At 46.3% G+C, this 21,514-nt stretch overlaps 1 protein-coding gene across 17 annotated transcripts in view; it reads right to left on the reverse strand.

Annotated features, from left to right (window-relative positions):
- Positions 1-1,438: 1,438 nt before the first annotated feature.
- The window catches only part of DTNA (dystrobrevin alpha), a 283,947-nt gene continuing 263,871 nt past the window's right edge, over positions 1,439-21,514 (reverse strand). For 9 of the 17 annotated variants that reach the window (XM_036418363.2, XM_036418365.2, XM_036418367.2 and 6 more), the window contains 5 exons: positions 18,159-18,318; positions 15,206-15,295; positions 13,646-13,814; positions 9,975-10,107; positions 1,439-2,550 (listed from right to left, as the gene is read on the reverse strand). In XM_036418363.2, coding sequence (XP_036274256.1) covers positions 2,410-2,550; positions 9,975-10,107; positions 13,646-13,814; positions 15,206-15,295; positions 18,159-18,318 — 693 coding nt within the window. In that variant the 3' untranslated portion in view covers positions 1,439-2,409. Of the gene's footprint in view, positions 2,551-3,721; positions 5,067-7,763; positions 7,813-9,974; positions 10,108-13,645; positions 13,815-15,205; positions 15,296-18,158; positions 18,319-21,514 lie in introns of those variants that run through there. The other 8 variants (XM_036418366.2, XM_036418370.2, XM_045574945.1 and 5 more) reach the window with 2 other exon arrangements.

A 21,514-nucleotide genomic window follows, 5' to 3' on the forward strand; every position in this document is an offset into this window, starting at 1 on the left:
TGCCATGCAGACTCTGATTTAGTAGGTTTGGTTTTAGGCCTGGGATCCTGCATTTGTCACTCGCTTCCAGGCGATGCTAGTGCTGTTGGTCCCTGGACCACATTTTGAGTAGCAAGAGACCAGTATTTCCTAAAACTTGTCAAACCGTAAATATCACTGAAGCACTTACTAAAAATACAGATTCCTTGGCCATACTCTAGACCAGTGGTCGACAAACTCATCAGTCAACAGAGCCAAATATCAACAGGACAACAATTGAAATTTATTTGGAGAGCCAAAATTTTTAAGCTTAAACTTCTTCTAATGCCACTTCTTCAAAATAGACTTGCCCAGGCCGTGGTATTTTGTGGAAGAGCCACCCTCAAGGGGCCAAAGAGCCACATGTGGCTTGCGAGCTGCAGTTTGCCGACCACGGCTTTAGACCTGCTACATCCGAATTTTCCAATCCTCAGGTGACTTTTGCAATTAGATAAAGTCGAGCAATACTAAGAGAGGGAGAGAAGAGCTAAATGTGCTCCTTAAGGGATGACGGGATGAGGTACTGAGATGGAGCTAAAGGAAACTGACAGGCACCAATGGACACGCCCTTGTCTCTCACCCCCAAAGCGAAGGGGGATATGTGTTTCATCTAGTGGTGATATCACGTCAGGATTTTCTCCTGTAATTGATGCAGAACCTCCCGGCTTCTTTCTCTGGGGGCTCTTGAGGGTTTACAGCATTTTCATGGACTTCAGATCAACCCCAGACTCCATGAGCACAGACTGGCAGCCCCACTCCAAGTCTGAGGTGCCCAGAATGCAATTCACGAAGTGTTGCAGCCAGACTCAGGCTCTGCTAATGGTTCTGTAAAGGAATTGGCTTCCCGATCAAAGAAAACACACAACACTCCATTGCATGGGAATCAGAGGTCTCAGAGGAAAAATGAGAATGAAGGGAGTGGCAACGCTCTGAGTGTCCGTCCCTTCCTCCAACTCTTGTGTCTTGTTGCTGTCACCATATTGATGACCATGTCAGTGCTCATTCTCCTTTCTCACTAGCTCTAGCACAAACAAAACAAAAGTCACTAATGTACTTATTTACCCACTGAACAAGTAAGCATGTGTAATATTTGCTAACTACCTGATTAGATGCTGCAAATTCAGAGGATCAAGAAAAGTAATATAAAGTGCAAATCTCATAACAATGTCTGATGTAAAGTAAGCTTATGTTAGCTATTAGCATTGCAGATCCACCTCCATATTGACTGTAACAAGGTTTTCCATTAAAAAAAAAAATCATAGCTCCAAAGGTGAGATATTTTACCTGAGATGCTTAATACTCAATCGATAGGTCCTGCGTCACACAACAAGAAATGACTTGCCTTTTTCCTTTGAACAGACTGACTTCATGTTACTTTAGGAAAGATTCATTGAAACAAAGGAATAACATATCCAAGATATAGTGTTTTTAAAAACATTTTTTAATGAAGAAATAATTCCATTCCAAAATATAGACACACAATTAAATAGTTTAATCACTTCAAAATATAACATGTCCCCAGGAGGTTCCGACACACACCCACACACACCCACTCACACACACACACACACAACAAAAACAAAACAATACTTAACAGCAATACAAAAAACCCATACAATAGTAGTTTTGTTACAATACCAATGAATATCATGAAATCTTTAGGGTCTCTGTATTGGTTACTTCAAATGGAGTCAAATTACAGTAGTCTTAATTAAAAATGTCTTACAGTTAATTAGTCTCAAGATATGACGCTTCTGATTTTATTTTTCTCTTTTTGGTTCAAAAGTAAAAATGCCCTTTCTTCTGAGGACACAGTGGAGTTCTTGTTTGTGGCTCCTTGCGTGGAATCGAACCAAGGTGATTGCAGCAACTAAAAGTTGCCATATTTACAATGTTTATCTACAGTGAACAGCCAAGAACTAATAAGGGTGGACAAAGATGATCAAAATAAAGGCGGACATCAGTGCTAAATTATGATGCAACCGTTTGGCTCATGCATATAAGAAAATACATAGTATATCACAACGAAGGCCACACTCTTATGCAATTAAGTTCACATTACTACTTACAAATGAACCTTCCCTGCCTTATCATCCGAGAATCCATTTTTCACAATCTCCAGCACATCTCCCTCTGACCAACCAAACGTACCCCGACTTCCGTCCTGACCAACCACAACTGATTCCTGAATTCCTTACAGTAGACTTCCCCCTCCCCCCTCCCTCCATGAACATGGCGCTGTGGGGGAGGGTTGGCTGTGTTAGACCAGTGCTCATATAGGCCATCATTTCTGATGGAGATGGATGTGCAATTCATGTGGAACAAGAAACACCCCCGCGAGATATAATTGTATCTGATGCACAGGACAGGTAAGACCTGCTGGGTTTGCTCTCAGAACAGGCCCCAGAAGTAAATCTGGAGAACCAAGGAGAGAAACCCACCAAAAACCACCAAAAACCAAAACAACACACGCCATTTTGTCTCGGTTACAGGACAGGGGTGCTTGAGTCTGGTCTCAGTGCTGACGCAGAGCTAAGAGAAAGAAAAGGTGGCTGGTTAGTCAGGAACTGGTCATGGGCAGCGGTTTGTAGAGTCCTCACAATGGCTTTGTACGATGGGATCAACAACCGCATGATGGAGTTGGCAATGAAAATGACGACAAGGGGGATGATTATCAGCAAGAGGGTTCAAACCCTAGACAAACATTCTCGTGTAGAAACACAAAGGACAACAGATGCCAGCTCAGTCCAGTCGGTGGCTGCCCGCCACCCGCAGGGTCACAGTTCAGAGTTCAAGAACTACCTGGCTGTGATGGAGAGCTGACAGCAATGCAGGTAGCTGGGATGGAGTAGTTTTAAGTACTGAGTATGAGGCAGCAGGGACCATCTGCTCCATCTAGAGAGGTACGGCTTCACAGGAGATGGGCAGTGGAGAGGAGATGAACGTGAAGAGGCATGGACAAAACCCGCCATGAAACCCACCTGTGCAAAGAAATCTGAGAACTGTGCAGTGTGCCACTTTGGTGTCAGCTTGGTTCTCTGGAAGAAGGTCTGGTTACGCCCACCAATAGCTAGAACGAGCTCCTTACTGACGTCACCCAAGAGCTTTACTAACCCCAAGGCAAGTGAGTTGTTCTAAAGGGCAGCCAAGGAGGCGGCTTCTGACCAAACACAGGGATGGGGCCATCCCCGGGCTCTCTGGAGAGGGCGCAGGGAGATGGCAGGATGTCCGTTCTCAGCCAGGCACCCCCACCCACCGGCTGTGTGGGGCGGGAGGAGGTTCCTGCCAGCTCGGAAAGCAAATCAAATTGCTGGAGCTTTAAGGCGGGCACAGAATAAGGCCTTTGCAGAGACTATTACACAGCTTTATCCCACAGCAGTGGTTCTCAGCCTTCAGGGTGCATCAGCGTGACCTGTGTGCTTCAGGAAACGCAGATTGCAGGGGCCCGACGCCCAGAGCTTCTGATTCATAGGCCTGGGTTCGGGCCCAAGAATTTGCATTTCTAAATAAACTCGCAGGTGATGCTGATTTGTTCCGGCCCAGGGAACACACTTTGAGAACCACTGTTCTAAAATGACGTTCTCTTCCTTCTTTGAAAGGAGGGCAGGAATTCCAGAGAGCTGCCGATGTAAGCGCAATGGACCTAACCTATTACAGGACTTTTAATTTCATCATGTCTTGAAAAAGGTAGGTTATTTCCCCCCCCAAATTTCCCAGGAATCCCTAAGGGAGGTTGTTAGTGCTCCTCCAAAGGGGTCCTCACAAAGGACCATCGGCAGTTTTTCGTTCTCCCTTCTTTGACGGCTCTTTTACACACCAGCTCTTCCCTGAGTGCAAAACCCCATTGCCATGGAGAAGAGCCTGCTTCCTTTCACATGACCACAGAAGGCTGCATGCAGAACACTGGGGCGCCAGCGAAGGCAATACACATTCAGAAAGGAAAGGAACGAACGTTTTTTTTGCAAGCGCACTTGAAGCCTGTACAGTGAGAGGGGAAGGACAACCTGATGGGGTGGGGGGGACCTGTGGGCGAGCGGTGCGGTGAGACATGCTCCCTAAAGCTAAACCGAGAGGAAGGAACAAGCCATGGAAGAGCAGAGACCACTGCGGTCCGGGTGGGGGTCGTATGGCACCTGTGGTTTATAGACAGCTTTAGTAACGAGTATTTCCAAAACATAGTTCACAGTTTTAAGAAGATCTGTGCTGAGTTTTAAAAACTAGATTCTATATAATTTTCACGTTGTCTTATTTTGAATATGATCTCTATTTGGAAAAAAGATTATTTACACTAAATTCTATGGCTGATTCGCTAGAACATCTTGAAAGAAAACAACCTCCAATTGGGAAAGAAGCCCCAGAGACTGGGTTAACCTGGCGTGTTTGGCTCCAGGCACCGCTCACAGGACGGGGAGACCCGGGCAGACAGGGCAGGCCAGGCCCTCCACGCCTGCTCACTCAGGACCCGAGACCTTCAGGGTCAATGGATAATTGTGAGCGGTTGTTTTGTCCCAATTACTGTGGGGGGAAAAAAATGTACATCGTCTAATAAACTGGTTTGCTAAAATCTCAAAGAACTCAGAAATCAAACCCTAGCTACAGACAGTATTAATAGTGTCACTGTAAACGGAACAGGTTCAGTATCATGTGCACATGATATTGAAGATGCTTGTTAATACTGCCACCGTGAGGAACAGCGGCGTGGGTTTTCGGCCTGTGGTTCTTTTTTTTTTTTTTTTTTTAAACCAGGGATGAGCCATGTTATAGAAGATGTAGCTGATAAATTAGCTTTGAACAGAAGTCTTTTTTTCTTTTTCTTTTCTTCTTCTTAACACACACACACCTATGAACTACACATCTGAGGACGAATCATGAGCTGCACTACGGTCAGCAGAGCACGTCTTTGGGGGCGGGTGTGCGGGAGCTGCTGGTGGGGCGGTTCCTCTCCCAGGCGCTGCCAGACCGCTTCTCCTCTGGGCGTGGTGGGCGCAGCGCTCCCCTTCGTCACCAGCGCTCATGTTACTCTCACCATCTGTCTGACTATAGTTTGCCTGGGAATAAGGAATGTGTAATTTTTTTAAAGATGAAAATTGTTCTCATAAGTCAGGAAGCTTAGGGCCCTCCCTTTCCCCTGAGACACAACACACACACACACACACACACACACACACACACACACACACACACCCTCTACTCCCTTCCTCTGATAACTGGGGATGAATGTCCCTGGTAGTGTGTGCCATGAGTTGTGCCTTCTGGAAGAGGACAAGAACCCTCCTGGTGAGTCCCTTGCTTGGGGGGCACCTGCAGCACCTGGGGGTTAGAGCCACCCACCGCTGTCCTTTGGACAAGGAGGTGAGAGCACTGACTCACCAGCAGAATGCTCCGCTCAAAAACAAACAAAAAAAATCCACTTTTGATCTTCAAACCCCTGATTTCTGAAGCTAGGCTCCGGCTGGCTGAGTGCAATGCCATGGGGCCAGAGGGATGGCAACGGACAAACCAAAGTCTGAGTGGGCCTCATGGAGCTGTGGTGCACTCCGCGTATACATCTCTCCCCAAGTGGCCGGTTGAAAAGCAGTCACCCAGGTATTCTGGCTTTTTGTGTTGATAAGTGCATGTTCATATTCAAACAGGCCTCAGGCTCCTTTTGAGCAGAAGACTGAGTTTCCCCTGCCAATGGCGTCCTGCCTTGTGGCCTTTCCCGACGTAAGGCCTGATCAGTGGCAGCCGAATGAACTTGGAGCTGATGAAGTCGGCTGCCTTTAGGACCCTTGGGTCAGCGGTGTCTATACTGTGGTATGATTTCTGGCCTTGCAGTACAGTCAGGAAGTCAAATAGATTTAAATACCACAAGCTGCTCTAGAATCCCAGCTGTCTTTCTAGGCTACGTGCAGACAGACTGCAGGGTTCCGTCAGGTTGTGAGCGAGTCTTGCCTAAGGGGTTGATTTACTGACAGGCCGGCTCCTGCTTAGAGCCCTGTGAATGCCATCCAGGTAGGCACAGGATGCCCTCAGTGGCAGAGGCCACAGCTGTGCGATTTGTTTTTCCTGCCAAGTTTGTGGCAGAGATAAAACATTGCCCAAGAACTTCCCACGTACTGAAGTATTTGGCTTTTAGGTACGAGAACCAAATGCCACTTTTTATCTGGGTTCACATCAAGGACAATTCACTAGGCTTTTAAAAAGATATATTTTTCTAAGAAGGCACTACTGATGTTTAAATAACACGCAGAACAAAAATAATCAAATTGCCAGAGCTAAGTGAGGGAGACTGCTATTAAAGGAAAAAGCTTGCTCCTTTGGGACTAGTTTTGTTCAAACCGGAGCGAATATTTTCAGGAACTGCTCCTGAGAATTTTTTCACTGTAGTTGTACATATAATATCAGGAGAGCAGAATGCAATGAGGTCAATATATTCCATTGTAGCAAATATGCCATGATTTTTGCTTGCTCGATCTTAACCTGAGGACTGAGACAGGAGGTGTGTGAGCTAGAATGTACTCTTTACTATTGATAATTGATGTCATTTCACAACTTAGCAGCCAGAATTTACTACACTCCAGATTCACGAGATCCCATGCTTAGGAAAGACTGTGTAACAGTAGGAGATAGGAGTCCTCGGGCCAGTGCAGCCAGATAACATCGAGAGGGATTCGCTTTGATCTGTGATGAGGGGCATCTAAGTGGTCACTGGCTGGAGCTGGAGAAACCATCTAGATATGTGGGACAGTGGAGCTGAGGGTATATGAAATCATTGCACACAGCTGAGCCCCAGCAGCTCCTATGAATCATGTATAAGGCCCTGAGCACAGGGCCAGGCCCGTAGGCGCGTGTTCATCAACGTTATAGTGTGCCCGCCACCGGTAAGATCTGTAAGAACTGGACCTCAGTGAGGGAGTGTCCTCTACGGTGTAGGTATTACCATGCACGTTGTGCAGAGGGAGTGGAGGCTCACAGAGGTCCCCTAATGTGTCTGAGGTTGTGCTGCTAGCATTTGCTGCAGCTCCCACTTGAACGTGGGTAGATTAGGGTCCAGAGCCCAAGCTTCAGACTACCACCCTCCAGTGGTGCCGCCAGTCAAGTGCTGCTCTCTCTCCATTAAACATCCCTTGAGGATTTCCCATGTATGCAGGCAGGTGGGCAGGCCCTTGGGGGAAAGGGCCACGTGCCATATCAGTGACTGCACTCTCCTGAATTCCACAAAGGGTTCGAACCAGCTATTCCAAACGTAAAAGCCTGCAGATGTTTTCCTCTGTGTTTTGCTGCTTTTATTTTATTTTTATTTTTGCCTTTGTTTCGGCACTCCCCTGTCTCTCTGACGTGCTGAACCCAGAGGACAGCCAAGTCCAAGGAGCTGATCCGTCTCTGGAAGTGCTGAGCGAGCCTGGACCATTGCTTCTCAAGTGATGGAGAGCTCAGACTCAGGTGCTCTTATGGACTGTGATGTGGCTATGTGGCCATGGAAAACTTTGAGGGGTGGGGGGTTATCTGGCGTTGGAGAAGTTTCTGTGCCATTTCCCCTAATGAACAGAGTTAAAAAGTCATCTCTCAAGATCGTTGGCCAAATCTCCCCACGGTGTAGTGGGATGCCCCATAGACTGGACTGGTTCTTGGACAAAAGCAGGGAAGGAGGATATTTTCTCACAGAGAAACGCCCAACAGAGTGTGATTGTGAACTTAGGTTGCAAGTTATGAGAATTGAGTGTACAGTGGCCACGCTTCCTCCTAAACGAGAGGGTACTTACTTGAGAGGAGAGTGATAAAAGGATATTGTATTCAACCTTGCAAGCTGACCTGCGGGTGACAAAGGACACAAACAAGAAAGGTGACATGTCAAGTCTGTGATGCAGTCAAGCAGGTGAATTATTTTGTTGGAAGCCATGCACAAAGTCAGAGAAAGAGAGACAGAGAGTGCAGTGAATGACAGCAGCATCTGAGCCACCAAACAACCATAATCTGTAAACATGAGCTGGCAGAGCCGTCAAGGAAAACCACCACAGTGTTCGCCAGGGCACATGTCCTGAGTGGGGACACACGGCCTGTTAGAATCTCCTGGCCCCTTTGGTTGCCTTTCCCTTGAAGTTGTCAGACATGGAAAGGAAAGAAGAGAGAGAGGAGCTTAAGATTGACCAGAGATGGCAAAAGCTCCAACTGGATCTTAAGCATGAACAGAATTTCCTTTTGTCTTACTCAGACACCGTTAAATTCCTAATTCATTGAAACAACAACAACAAAAATCTAGTTAGTTATATGGAATGGCTGCCTCCCTTAAAAGAAAACCTAGAGCCCAGCCAGCATGGCTCAGTGGTTGAGTGTCGACCTATGAACCAGAAGGTCACGGTTCTTTTCTAGGTCAGGGCACGTGCCCAGGTTGCAGGCTCGATCCCCAGTAGGGGGCGTGCAGGAGGCAGGTAATGGATGATTCTCTTTCATCATTAATATTTCTCTCTCTCTCTCTCTCTCTCTCTCTCTCTCTCTCTCTCTCTCTCTCTCTCTCTCTCCCCCTTCCTCTCTGAAATCAATAATAAATAGATAGATAGATAGATAGATAGATAGATAAATAGATAAAATAAAACCTAGAAATTCGGTTACTGCTGCCACCCAAATCCTGGCACTGATATGAGCTCCAAGATGGGAGGCCTACCAGGCGCCTCTAACCAGAGTATTGATGACTTAGCATGAAACAGAGTATTGATAATTTCACCGTATCTCTCTTCTCCTAGGCAGGAGCATCAAACAAGCTTTGTGCGAGCATCCCTCACATTCCCAGACCCACCCTGGCAGCTTCGCCCAGGCTGACTTCCTCCTGTGCATGGGTCATGGAAACCCAAAGAAAGAGTCTTCTCGGTGGGTCCGGACTGCAGGCGGCTTTGTGTCTGCAGCCCTGTAGCACGGCATTACATATCTAGTCATGGGTTTGGCTATTTTGTGTGTGACAAGACCCACATGCTACTTGCTCCTGAAATGTGGGCGAATGGAGCATCCCAAAGAGGTCACACCTTTGCTGCTTCCTGGTGTTGGGGGTGGGGGTGGGGGGAAGGCAAGTGCTCCAGCTGTCCTCTTGGGAACATATTTCAAACCTTAATCTATAAACATACGGGAAATAGAAGACACTTTGTTCTCTCTGCTACTCTTTTCCCTAACAGGAGAGGCTCTGCTGACCTAAGAACGAGGAGAAAGTTCTCTGGCCATTGGACAGAAAGCCTGACAGTGAAATAACCAGCTGGGGCCCGGGGAGCAGCGGGTCTGTCAGGCAAACACCCCTGAGTCCCCTGAACCCCAAGAAAACAGGGTGGACTACAGGGAAAGGGAACAGACCAGGAAGACCAACACGGCCTGGCGCCGCCTCTGCGGGGAGAACGCATCCCTTTAGGATGAGCTACTGCATGAGTTACGTTTGGTGAATTCTCAGTGGATGAATGCAGTCCAGTATATACGACAATCTGTCCATCCACACTCGGGATCCTGGGGCCTGCAGCCTCCCCCACTCCCCAACATTCCTGGGTGAGGTTTGTCGCTTGCTTGTTACTTACATTTCCCATGAGGTAGGGGGTGAGGGAGGCTGAGGACAATGAGGAGATGCATTTATGCTTATTCAGTTGCCTTGTGCCTTGATCTCTGTATCTCTTTCCCATCACAGAGAACAAGCATCTCTGCTGATGACCCAGGAGGGGGATGGACTGTTAGTCACCGGGTTTCTGCTGTGTGACAAGGGCCCCCCCCCCCCCCCCTTCACTTTCCAGACCAGAAGTTATCACACAGGGTGAGTGATGGCTACAAGAAGTAGCTGGAATCTTTAGTGTCTAGAATACACAGACTAAGGAGTATAGTAAGAATATTCCAGAAAGGTAGGGTGGGAGGAGGGAGAAGGCACTGGTTTTTCCTAGTTATGTAAAAGACCCAGTTACCTCGGGGCTGGGCGGAAGTGGGGGGTGGTGTGGGCCTGGCCCCGGTACCTGGTAGGCCTCGTCCTGCAGCTTCTGCTTCAGGTACTCCTCCATCTTGAGCTCGTTCTCCAGCTGCCGGACCGAGTCATTCTCGTAGTGCTCCTCCTCGGGCCGCACATAGGGATCCCCATCTTCTGTGACCCTGGGAACGAGCCACAGATGGGGTTTTGGAGCAAATCTTAAAAAGGGAAGTCTAAGTGAAATTCATGTGTGAGCTGTAGTTTCGGAGGGAACATTTTATTTGTCTTCCAATTCACTTCAATTCAGTGTGTTCTGTTATGGAACACAAAACTTAAAAAAAAAAACTACACACACACCTTTGGAAATATAGGGAAATATATGGTCAAGGCATTCTCATGCAGTTCTCCTATGGCACTCTGGTGATCACCAGTCATCCATGTTTTTCTAGGGTTTACAGAAATGAGATGCCCTTTGGATGGTTGTCAGTCTTAGAAAAGACAGGCTTATCTTTCAGGAGGATATACTTTTCCCAATATGGGGATTAAAAAAAATATTATAAGTGGAATCCAAGAACGCTTTCTCTAAGGAGAGTGAGCCCTCTAGTGAAATAAAGAGTGAGGACATTTGTTTCTAATCTAACCGCCTCTGTGCTCCGCACGCGTGTGGGTGTGTACGCCCATGTGCTTTATTTCCATAGTGGGATCAAGTCTCAGAATATCAACCAATCACTGTCAGCAAGCGTAACACTCTAACACATAGCTCTTGATCTCAAAGATGTATACCAGCTCTACATATAAGAAATCCACTTACATTGTCCAATTTCACTGTGAAATAGATAAGAATGACCTCATTCACCAATGTGTGACTATCTCCATCTATTCAAACTCCCCCCCCCCCCCCCAATATATAAAGCTCTTAGGTCAGAAATTTACTCCCTAAATTATATGATTAAAATATTCTCAGGGTAAAACACAGTACAGGTTTAGATAGTGCAGATATTAAAACACCCCCTACAATGAAGAGTGCTCAAGGAGGTTTCTGGATGGGAATTTAAATGCCATGGCTAGTGTTTATTTATATCTGTACGGCATGTTCTCATTATTTTTAGAGGTTTGGGTCCAGCATGAACAGGTCTGCGAGGCCTCTGTGAGCTTTCTCTCCCCGACTCCTGTGGCCGGAACCGCCACCAGCATCCAGGGGCAGTCATGTGGAGTGGCTTTAGCTCCAGCCTTGGATCTTAGGATCAAAATGAGAGCAATTTAAGTAACCACCTTGTAAAAGCTTAATCATAGAAAGTCACATGGGTATGTGTTTACTAACTAGACTAAAACTGGTGCTAACGACGTCACCATTTGGAATAACAATTCTAAAGGACAGAGGAAAGGACAAGAGAGCAAACTGAAATTATTAAAGCAGCCCCATTAAATGACGTTATAGCGTATTTGTTCTGTTCTCATGCTCAGCCTTTCCGCTGCTGGCTTCCCCAGCACGTCTATTTATAATTCCCCATCGTGACTGGTCTTCCACTCCCTGCTTGGATCGGGAGCCAAAAACACCAGGAAGGCCTCTGTTCAGTTCCTTCTTTGGGTCTTTAAACAGCCGTTGATTTTTGTAGATGAGTCTGCAGTACCTTTCACCCAATGCACCATCACCTTCTGGAGCTGTTTGGAATTGCGAGCAATTCCCTTTCTGTCTTTGTGTGAACCTCTGCCCACGTTTATCACAAGCCCGGGAACCCCGCCCTCAGAGGCCCCTCCTCTTCCCTGCCTTTGTTTCCCTCTTTCCCCTCCCCCACTGGGCTCTGCAGCTCTGGCCTGTGTCACCCTCGTTTCTCAGCTTCACCGCAAGTCTAGTGGGGACGTCACTGAGTCTGCTGGCTTCTGTCAGGGCACAGAAGCCTAAATGCATGAAAACCTTTGCAAAATGTCTTTCAAGGGTCAGATTTGTACATGTTCAACAAGTCAGCCACATTGTATTTCTTTATAATGAGGTTTTATACATTTACAGTCTCATGCCATATAATGAAGCTTTGGTCAAGGACCTACCATATATATGATACAAGGACCCACCATATACATGACACATGACGGTGGTCCCATCTATATATATAAAAGTCTAAGTGACCATTATGACCAGTTGACCAAATGACCAGTTGCTATGATGCACACTGGCCACGAGGGGGCAGATGCTCAAAGCAGGTGCTGCCCCTGGTAGTCAGTGCGCTCCCACAGCCAACCTCATGTAGTTGGCCAACTTCCCGTGGCCCCTCCACCCAGTCGGCTGGCCCTGATTGGCCCTGTTCAGGCCTGATTGTCGGCCAGGTGGAGGAACCACCTGTGCTTGATTTCGTGCACTGGGCCTCTAATGAGATTATAATAGAGCTGAAAATTTTTTATTGCATCCTGACATCATTGTTGTCATGTGTTTGTGGTGATGCTGGTGTAAGCTCTGCCAGTTGTATGAAAGTACAGCACATACAGTTATGTACAATACATTATACTTGATAATGATAATACATGACTGTGTTACCAGTTTATATATTTACTATATGTTGTAGTGTTATTTTCTACTTATAAGAAGTTTTCTGGGAAATGGTATGCTGTGCTATGGCGGCCGTGCCCCTAGCATCTCTTTCTTACTTTGTCTCCCAATTGCATCAACTTCTCTTGTGCTTGATTTAACCTGATGTTGTTTTCTACAGCAACACCCTGTAGAGCAGTGGTTCTCAACCTTTCTAATGCCTTGACCCTTTAATATAGTTCCTCATGTTGTGGTGATTCCCAACCATAAAATTATTTTCATTGCTACTTCATAACTGTAATTTTGCTACTGTTATGAGTCATAATGTAAATATCTGTGTTTTCCGATGGTCTTAGGCTCTACAGCAGCAGTTCTCGACCTTTCTGATGTCACGACCCACAGGTTGAGAACTGCTAGCAGGGTCACCTAAGACCATCAGAAAACACAGACATTTACATTATGATTCATAACAGTAGCAAAATTACAGTAATGAAGTAGCAACGAAAATAATTTTATGGTTGGGGGTCACCACACCATGAGGAACTGTATTAAAGGGTCACGGCATTAGAATGGTTGAAAACCACTGCTGTAGAGGCTTGGGGCCTGGGAGTAATCAGCTGTACCATAGAGCTTAGGTGTACAGTAGGCTGGGTCATCTAGGTTCGTGTAAGCGCACTTTATGTAGTTTGTATAATGACTAAGTCGCTTAACAATGCCTCTCTCAGAACATATCCCCGTTATTAAGTGGTGCATGACTATATATATCTCGATTCCTAGTGCTTATACGATACTGTTCATCCCATTCTGAACAGAAGCCTCCTGCATCATTGGGTCCTCCAAGTGCAAAGACAGAAGATTCTGAAGATAAGATGACTAACCTCCTAACTGGTCTGTGAGCCCTGGAAGGTTGGGAGTGATTTTTTAAAAAAAATACTAGTTTGTATCAAACCAGCACAGTTCCTGGGGGAGCCAGGCTCTCAATCAGCACTGGTTGTTTTGGTTACTGATACGCTCTGGAAATTGTGAGGGGGGAAGTCACAAGGCCACATTCAAATGTAGTCCCTTTACCACTTCTGTCAGAAAAGGAAGCGGCATCATCTCTTCTCAAAATAAAAAATGAAACAACCATGTTTTCATTTTCCTTTGCTCCTGACAGTGTCCCGGTACTGAGACTATACCCCTGAACAGGAGGTACTCACACATCGCTGCGCATGGTGCTTGGGGCAGCTCCGCCGTGCATGTACCCGGGTTTCCGGGCGTGGATTTGCGCTAGAAAAGCCTTTTCCGAGGTTGGCGATGGGACAAGGTCCTCAAACTGAGTCCTTGCAAACTCAGAATCCACAGTACTCTCCGTTTCACTCCCCACCTCTATGAGGTAAATTGAAGAAACAGAGAGTAACTTGTTAGAGTCTTTGTGATCAGCAGGTACAGGGTGAGGCTTAACATAAACCAACCTGCACTGCATAAAGTATTAACCAGTTATTGTATGTAAGTCAAGTAAGTGTTTATTTCAGTTCCAACTGAGCATGGAAACTGAACATGAGTTACTGTAAAAGCATTTGCTATACAGCATTGTATTTTTTTATTTTTATTTTTAAATATCGGTAATGCTATAAGGAATCTTTAGTGTCTTACTAAATTACAACTTCTGTTTTGCAGGAAAACTGCTACCTTTGCTTAATGTTACTTTAGTGTAGGAAATACAAACCCAAAGTGTTACATTCACTTAATTTTTCAGAGCACTACCTATAATTATAAAAGCATAATATGCTAATTAGACCGGACGACCTTCCAGACGAAGCCGGGGCTGCGAGGAAAGACCGGGTCCCGGGTATTTGCCGGTGCCGGAGGGAAGCCGGTGTTGGCAGCCAGGGGAAGGAGGGCCTACTCCTGCACGAATTTTGTGCATCGGGCCTCTAGTAAGAGTATAAACTAATAGTACTTGAGACCTCTATAATAAGAATAACATTGTTAGCAATCTCCATGATATATTAACGACTGCCAACTTCATCCTATTTGGTAATCTTAATCTAAAATAGCAGGAACAATTTTTATTACTTTAATTCTTATTATAGAGATTTTAAGAAGTTTAAATCCCAATTTTTTTTTAATATTGAAGTTTTATTTCTTGTAGTTGTTGTAATCTCAACCACATGACAGTCAAATATCTTGCTATGTGTGCTTCGAGGAACAGATGAGATGCATTAGTAACTGGTAGGATAATTATTAGAATATTCATTGTTTGAATAACATTTTTAAAGCTCTGTGTAGCATTATGAGGATAAAGAGACTCTCACAATTTTCTGCTATTTATACTCTGGGCAGATCTATCTTGAGAGATACTGCAAAGGGAAATTTCAGATTAGACCCATCCAAATAGCTATTCATTTCCAATGAACAGAGTCTGAATTAGTAAATAAAACATTTGCACCTTATGCAATCACTTCTGTGTCTTGTCACATTGCATCATGAGAGATGTTCACAGTGACTCTCTTTGGCTTCTTGAATTATAAGTCCATTTAAATATGTTTTTCATCTATTCTTTTCTACACTGTTAAACTTTCTGCATTAAGCATGTATTAATAATCTGCTCGTCAGCAGCTATAAACATCAGTTAAAAACCTGAATATGGCAACCAAACATCACATAGATCTTCCAGAAAATCTTTTTATGTTGGACAGTGAGCAGGTCTCTACCAGGAGCCCTGAGAACGTTCGGGCTCCTCTGCAGAGCAGACAAATGAGGGGACAGGGACACACCGGAGTTCAGCTCTTTCACGAGGGAGGACATAGTGTTAGTGATGGAATCCGCGGCCACTAGCAAGTCATTCCTTAAGTTTCTTCTTGAACCTTAAGTGAAGAAGAAATGACAACAAATAAATAAAAAAATATATCAAAGCATTTCCTTTCCCCCAAATTTCAGGCTGCTTATCATTTCCAAGGCCATTCTCAAGCAAGAGAAGTCCCAAGACGTCTCCTTTACAGACGCGCTTTGGTTCATTTCCTGGGAAGAAGGACCTGTGCTCGGGGCAGTGGTCTCTGGCGAAGGAACACATGGCAACCGATGGGGGTTCATATCATGTATTGTCCAAACTGGGACAATTCTGCAAGTGAATGAGGGAGGTCTGAATAATAAGACGGGGTGACCCAGCACCCATGGGGATGGTCCCAGGCAAACCAGTGTGTGTGTTGGCCCTTTGGAAGAACAACCCACACAGAGGAAACGGCCAGCTTCTGCCAGGAGAGCTGCACCTTTCCAGCCGCTCCGACCATTTCAGCCACTACCTGGTGGCCGAGCCCACTGGATTCTATCTCTCTCACCGCAGCCCTTGTGTCCAGTCAGGCCTCTCTGAGCTCCCCCACCCCTTCCAGTTACCTCGTGGGAATGGGAACCCTCTGTACTGAATGCCCCAGAGCCGTGGTCAGAAAACTGTGGATCGAGAGCCACATGCGGCTCTTTGGCCCCTTGAGTGTGGCTCTTCCACAAAATGTGGCCTGGGCGAGTCTATTTTGAAGAAGTGGCATTAGAAGAAGTTTAAGTTTAAAAAAATTTGGCTCTTCAAAGAAATTTTAATCGTTGCACTGTTGATATTTGGCTCTGTGGACTAATGAGTTTGCCAACCACTGCCTCACAGCAGGGAAAAGCGTGTTGTCTCTTGCTCTGGCTGCAAGGCATGTGCACAAGATGTATGTCCGGTACCCAGAACTGGAACTTAGTTCTTGTTTCTTCATGGGAGAGAAATATTAGCATGATGTTCCAAGCATGCTAAGGGTTAGAGGGGTCTCGGTGGGCTGGCCTGGGGACCAGGCAGGGTTGAGAGGGAGCAGAGGGCTGATTGCCATAATCTTTGGCAAAAAGGGACCAAGATTCCAAATATCTGACTTACCGATGAATGTATGCAGCGCAAGTTCTTTGTGAGCTTGGCTACACTTCCTCCTGTCACTTCTCAGAAAGTACAACTAAATTAGTGGAAGGATAGATGCATGAAAATTTAAAAAAATCAAAGTAGTTACACGAAGCAGTAATCCTAATAGGAAGCTCAAACTGATTTAAAATTTCCTTAAAGTAAGATTTAGGGAAAGGACATTTTTCCTTCTGAAAACTAAAATAAAACCTAGTTACTGTGTATAACTTAAATTATTTTTTTTTTCCAGAAGAAAAAGCCCTATTATGGATCTTTCCTTTTCCCTCATAAGAGAGAATGCAGCATTCTTCCCCTTGTAAAAGGTAAGGCTGTTGTCTCCATTCACAGTGGGTGAGAGGAACTGTTTCCTCACACTTTTCTGTATCTGGATATTATTGGTTTTTTAAACATGTTTTCATACTGTTATTGACCATTTATAATTTTTCTCTGTTTATACCCTTCACCTATTTTTATTTTGGCGATGTCTTCTTCTTACTGATCTCTATGTGCTTTACATCTAACGGAAATGATAAAACTTAGCTGCCATATATGTTGGAAACAAAACTATTTTGTTTTTGATCTTCTGACTTTTTGCCTTCGGATAAATTCCCAGAAGTGATATCGCTGTTTTTCTTAACCTCAGATCCATAGGTAAGAACCTGGAAGAATGCCATGGTAAATTGGCAATTTAAAGAAAATGCACATTATGAACCAAAATAAGCATGAGCTTCTTTGTGTGAAAAACAGTGTCTATAAAATGCACTTAAACATATCTATCTATCTATCTATCTATCTATCTATCTATCTATCATCATCATCTATCTATCTGTAAGTGAAAAGTTGAGAAGGACCAGACTGTTAATAGTGTTCACTTCTAGGAATGAGATCAGCAGGGTGAGGGTCTGCAGGAGGATTCCCTTCCCCTTAACCCCCCCTGCCCCAATTTTTTCCAAATTTAAAAAGTAACGGCAAGAAAAGTTTTAAAAATTGTTAAAATATTTTCAAATGAGTAAAACCACTTGCCTTGGGATTCGTCCACTCTCCCCTCCCCCTTCCCAACCATGAGTGTGTAAATGGAAGAGGCCACCAGTGAGAATGCTGTTTGCCATCTCCCTTCAGCTTTGCGCTCCTCTATTAACTACAGAGGCCTAACGGGGTAGCCCCCCATTGTACAGGCAGATCCAGCTCTTAAGGGCATCTGTAGAACAACTACCCTTCCTTCCGATCACAGGCTAAAGAGCTGAATTGTTTCATCTCAATCTCGAGTTTACTTTCATGCAGAGAAGCAGAAAAGGAGATCTTTCAGAATTTAAAACACGGATTCCATGGAGAGTTTCCTGAGATATTTGTGAAAGGCCTTCCTTTCCCTTAACGGGCAAAAACACATAAAAAATGGGGCCGATAAATAGAAACCTCAGGAAGGTAAGATGGTGAGGTGCGGAACAGATTAGCCAGGAGTTTCTAAAAATAGCCAGGCTCTGCCAGACGCCACGGAATAGCCTACAACAGTGGTTGGCAAACTCATTAGTCAACAGCGCCAAATAACAACAGTACGATTGAAATTTCTCTTGAGAGCCAAATTTTTTAAACTTAAACTATATAGGTAGGTACATTGTTATTAACTTAATTAGGGTACTCCTAAGCTGGCCTTTGCTAAAAACTCAAGGGGCCAAAGAGCTGCATGTGGCTCGCGAGCCGCGGTTTGCTGACCATGGGCCTAGAACGTACCGGCTTTAGACCATTCAGAGGACCTCGGTGACTTGTCTGTCACATCAAAGCAGAACACAACGGAAAATAAAGCCACTTACTTTGTGCAAACGCCTCCTGCACGTCTCCCCCTACCCCTGTGAGGGAGTCCTGAGGCGTGTGGGCCGGGGTGGAGCAGGCAGACACGGACCGCATGGGCATGGGGATGGGCCTGCTGATGGTGTGGCTGGGGGAGGAGCGAGGAGAGCCTGCCCCCTGGGTCTGGAGAGACAAGGCGAGCCGTTAATGTGCTTTCCTGAGAACACCCCAAATGCCACCCATCCCCAGGGCCTCAGTCAAATGTTAAAAACAGTCACAGTGACATTTCAAAGCTGCAGGAAATCCGAGGTTGTTGAGATGGGTATCCTAAACCTGAGTTGCAGGTGCAGGAAATGGAGGACCTTATTGCATTCTCTGAGCTTCTGGTTGTATCTGGAAAGCTAAGAACACCAGGAGAGCACCTTTCCATACTCTCTGAGATGTGTCCCCGGGGAATGAAGCTACTGTTAAGCAGCGGAAATGACAGGGCGTGACTATTTTTTTTCCTTGAAGGAAGTGCTATGTGGAACGAAAAGACTCCTAAGGAGAAAGTTGTAAGTAAAAACTCGGAGACTTTTGGGGGCTGGGTCTGATTTGTACTTCCTAGATTTTCAACCTGTCTGTCCTGGCCTTATCTGTCCAGGATGATGTAGAGTTAAGTCACACATGCAATAAGCCTCATAGTAAGCATCAGACAAGGCATGTTTTAAAATCTCGATTTTACAGGAAAAGTTGACTTCATCAAACTGCTCAGTGGTTTGGGGGTTCCAGTGGGGAAGAGGAGAAAACGCAGTCTGAGTCTCTAACTCGGGGCTGCTGTTTCCCTGTCTGAAGTGTCTCTCTTTGGGTCTACACAGGAGCAGTATCCCAGCAGGAAGAATAGGAAGATTTAGGATGAGTGAAGAAAGAAGTAGAAAACAACAAAAAACCATGGATCTCTGCACCCCAGTCCTCAGCAGGAAACCATTATTAAACAGTCACACCTCGAATCTCCCAGCTTTTGTCTCTATAGTGAGGTCTCTTTAAATTTAATTTCTCTACAAAGGAAGTCAGTCACTGGGTAGGGGCAAAGGAGAGATACCAACCAAAGAACTTGTGTGCATGCATATAAGCCTAACCAGTGGTCATGGACAACAGGGGGGTGGGCATACATAGGGAGGGGTTTAGGATAGGAATGGGAGGATGAGGACAATTAGGTGACACCATAACCAATAAAGAAATTAAAAAACACACACACAAAAAAAATCCCCCAAATGTGAGCAAATAAAGTCCAATCTGTTTCAAATCCACTACCTGGCATGCAGAGCCTGTCTATTAAAACATTGTGTAATAACTTTTTAAAAAATGCAAGGAGACCCTCGGGGCATACACAGCGGATTAGGAGTTCCCACACATTTCGGTTCAGCCTGGGGTCCGGTTGGTGGGGAGAGTGAGGGCTCTGCCACTCACGGCCCAGAGGTTCACCACCAACTCACCCAAACCCCGAGGCGTGCACCCCGAGAGCAGTGCTCTGGAATATTCCATTAGGTCTGTGCTGTGGGTTCAGCCTCTTGCAGTTACAACACACAACATCGGCCCTGTACAATGCCATGCTGTTAGCTTTCCAGGGCTCAGCGCCACACACACAAGTCAAATCTGCACATGGAGAACAACCCGGAATTACGAAACGCAGCACAACAGCACAGAGGACAGGAGAGAAAGCATGAGACGCCCCACGGCCAAGGACGCCTCGGGCTCCCTCTCCGCCGTACCTGGGATGGTCTCTCCGGGCCCAAGGACGAGGCATTTGCCGGTGTGCGATGCTTGGCAGCCTGCGGGCCCCAGCAAACTTGGCAGCCCAATCTCATGACCACGAAACTTCTGCTCCTGAGCTACCACGGCATCTCCTCGCCTCCCAGGCCACGAATAGATGGCCTCACGGTGGGGCTGTGCTTTGCCAGAGGTCAAGGGTTTTCGTGTCTATCACGGATCCTGTCTGGGCCGCTGCAGGAGGCATCTTTCCTCTAAATGCGCAGATGTGGCTGCCAGAGCCCAGGAGGGGAAGGCAGAGTGTCTGGGCAGGTGCCTGAGCCCAGCTGCTCTGATAGCCCTGAACTGCAGGGGCCTGGATGGGCTAATGGAGGCAGATGGGGATCAGCTGTCTCGAGGACTGCCTCCCCGTCAGTCCCTCCGGTGCATCCATGTCAAGTGCTCCTTGGCCTCCTTATCTGTCCTCTTCACTAAGGAACCAGCCACAGCGGGGAAGAGGGGCTGGAGACGCAGCTGGCAGAGGGTGAAGGGAGGGGGCTCCTTAGCTACGCAGCATGGGCTACCCTCTTGGCCCTCCCCAGGGGTAGGAGGTTCACAGTCACAATACAACTCCGCTTTGTGTATGATTTACAAAGCAAAGCACCTTTCCATACTTTTTTTGGTTTCATTTTCCTGATAATCAGTGTTATGAATGATGGTAGCTTATATTCAAAGAACAATTTGCAGTCGACCCCAACTACTTCCATGGATCCTCCTCACAGCCGCATGAGAGAGATTATTCCCATTTTTCAGGTTAGCAAACTGAGGCTTAGGGGCAATAACTGGCACCACAGCTGCTGCTCAGGCTTGTGGGCCCTGTGACCCACCAGCACACGCTTCTCTCCAGCTTCGCAAAGGTAGGGAGGTGAGCACCTTGAAGGCAGAAGGCACAGCATGCAGACTCACCAGCAAGCTGTGTGGGGCCAGGACATAGGGCCTCCTGCTGGGCCAGGCAACCACCTTCCCTGGCCGGGTCATGGGGAGCTGCGTGCGCACCCAGGGTGGCAGGACAACCTGTGTTGTTTCATAACGGACTGCAGGGGATTGTATTTCTAAAACTGGAAGGTTCCGAAATTCTGGGACATTTCAGCTCTGAGGCTATGGGCTCCATCTCAGTATTTTAATGGCTGTCCTACTCAGCAGCCCTGATCACACCTGTTCCCTCGGGCTCTCCGGTACAGCCTGCTCGTGGGTCACCCCTACCCCTCTGGGCAAGGTGCCTGGCCTTCCTCACCGTCCTCTCCCTGCTCCTCATGCACTGAGCTCCCTGCTCATTGTGTCTGCCTGAGGCCTTCCTGGTCCCACCTTTTCCTGCTCAATGCCTGGTCTCCAAGGCCAACGTTCCCTACGTCTCTCTGCCTGCTTCCAAAACTCCTTTTTGGGGGTGGAGGGTGGAGGGGTTTCCGTGTTGAGAGAAAAATAATGCGTAAAGGGAAAAAAAAATCGAGGGAATCTAACGGACTCCAATGTGTGAATGACTCAATGCAACCATCTCCCTAGTTAATCTCTAATTGGTGCAATTTCAAGCCTTCTGATGACGTGAAGAATGCGAGTGGGAGATTCTGTGCTGAAGAAGATTCAGCGGCATCCT

The sequence above is a fragment of the Pipistrellus kuhlii genome, unplaced genomic scaffold (assembly GCF_014108245.1).
Source record: "Pipistrellus kuhlii isolate mPipKuh1 unplaced genomic scaffold, mPipKuh1.p scaffold_m20_p_6, whole genome shotgun sequence".
NCBI lineage: Eukaryota > Metazoa > Chordata > Mammalia > Chiroptera > Vespertilionidae > Pipistrellus > Pipistrellus kuhlii.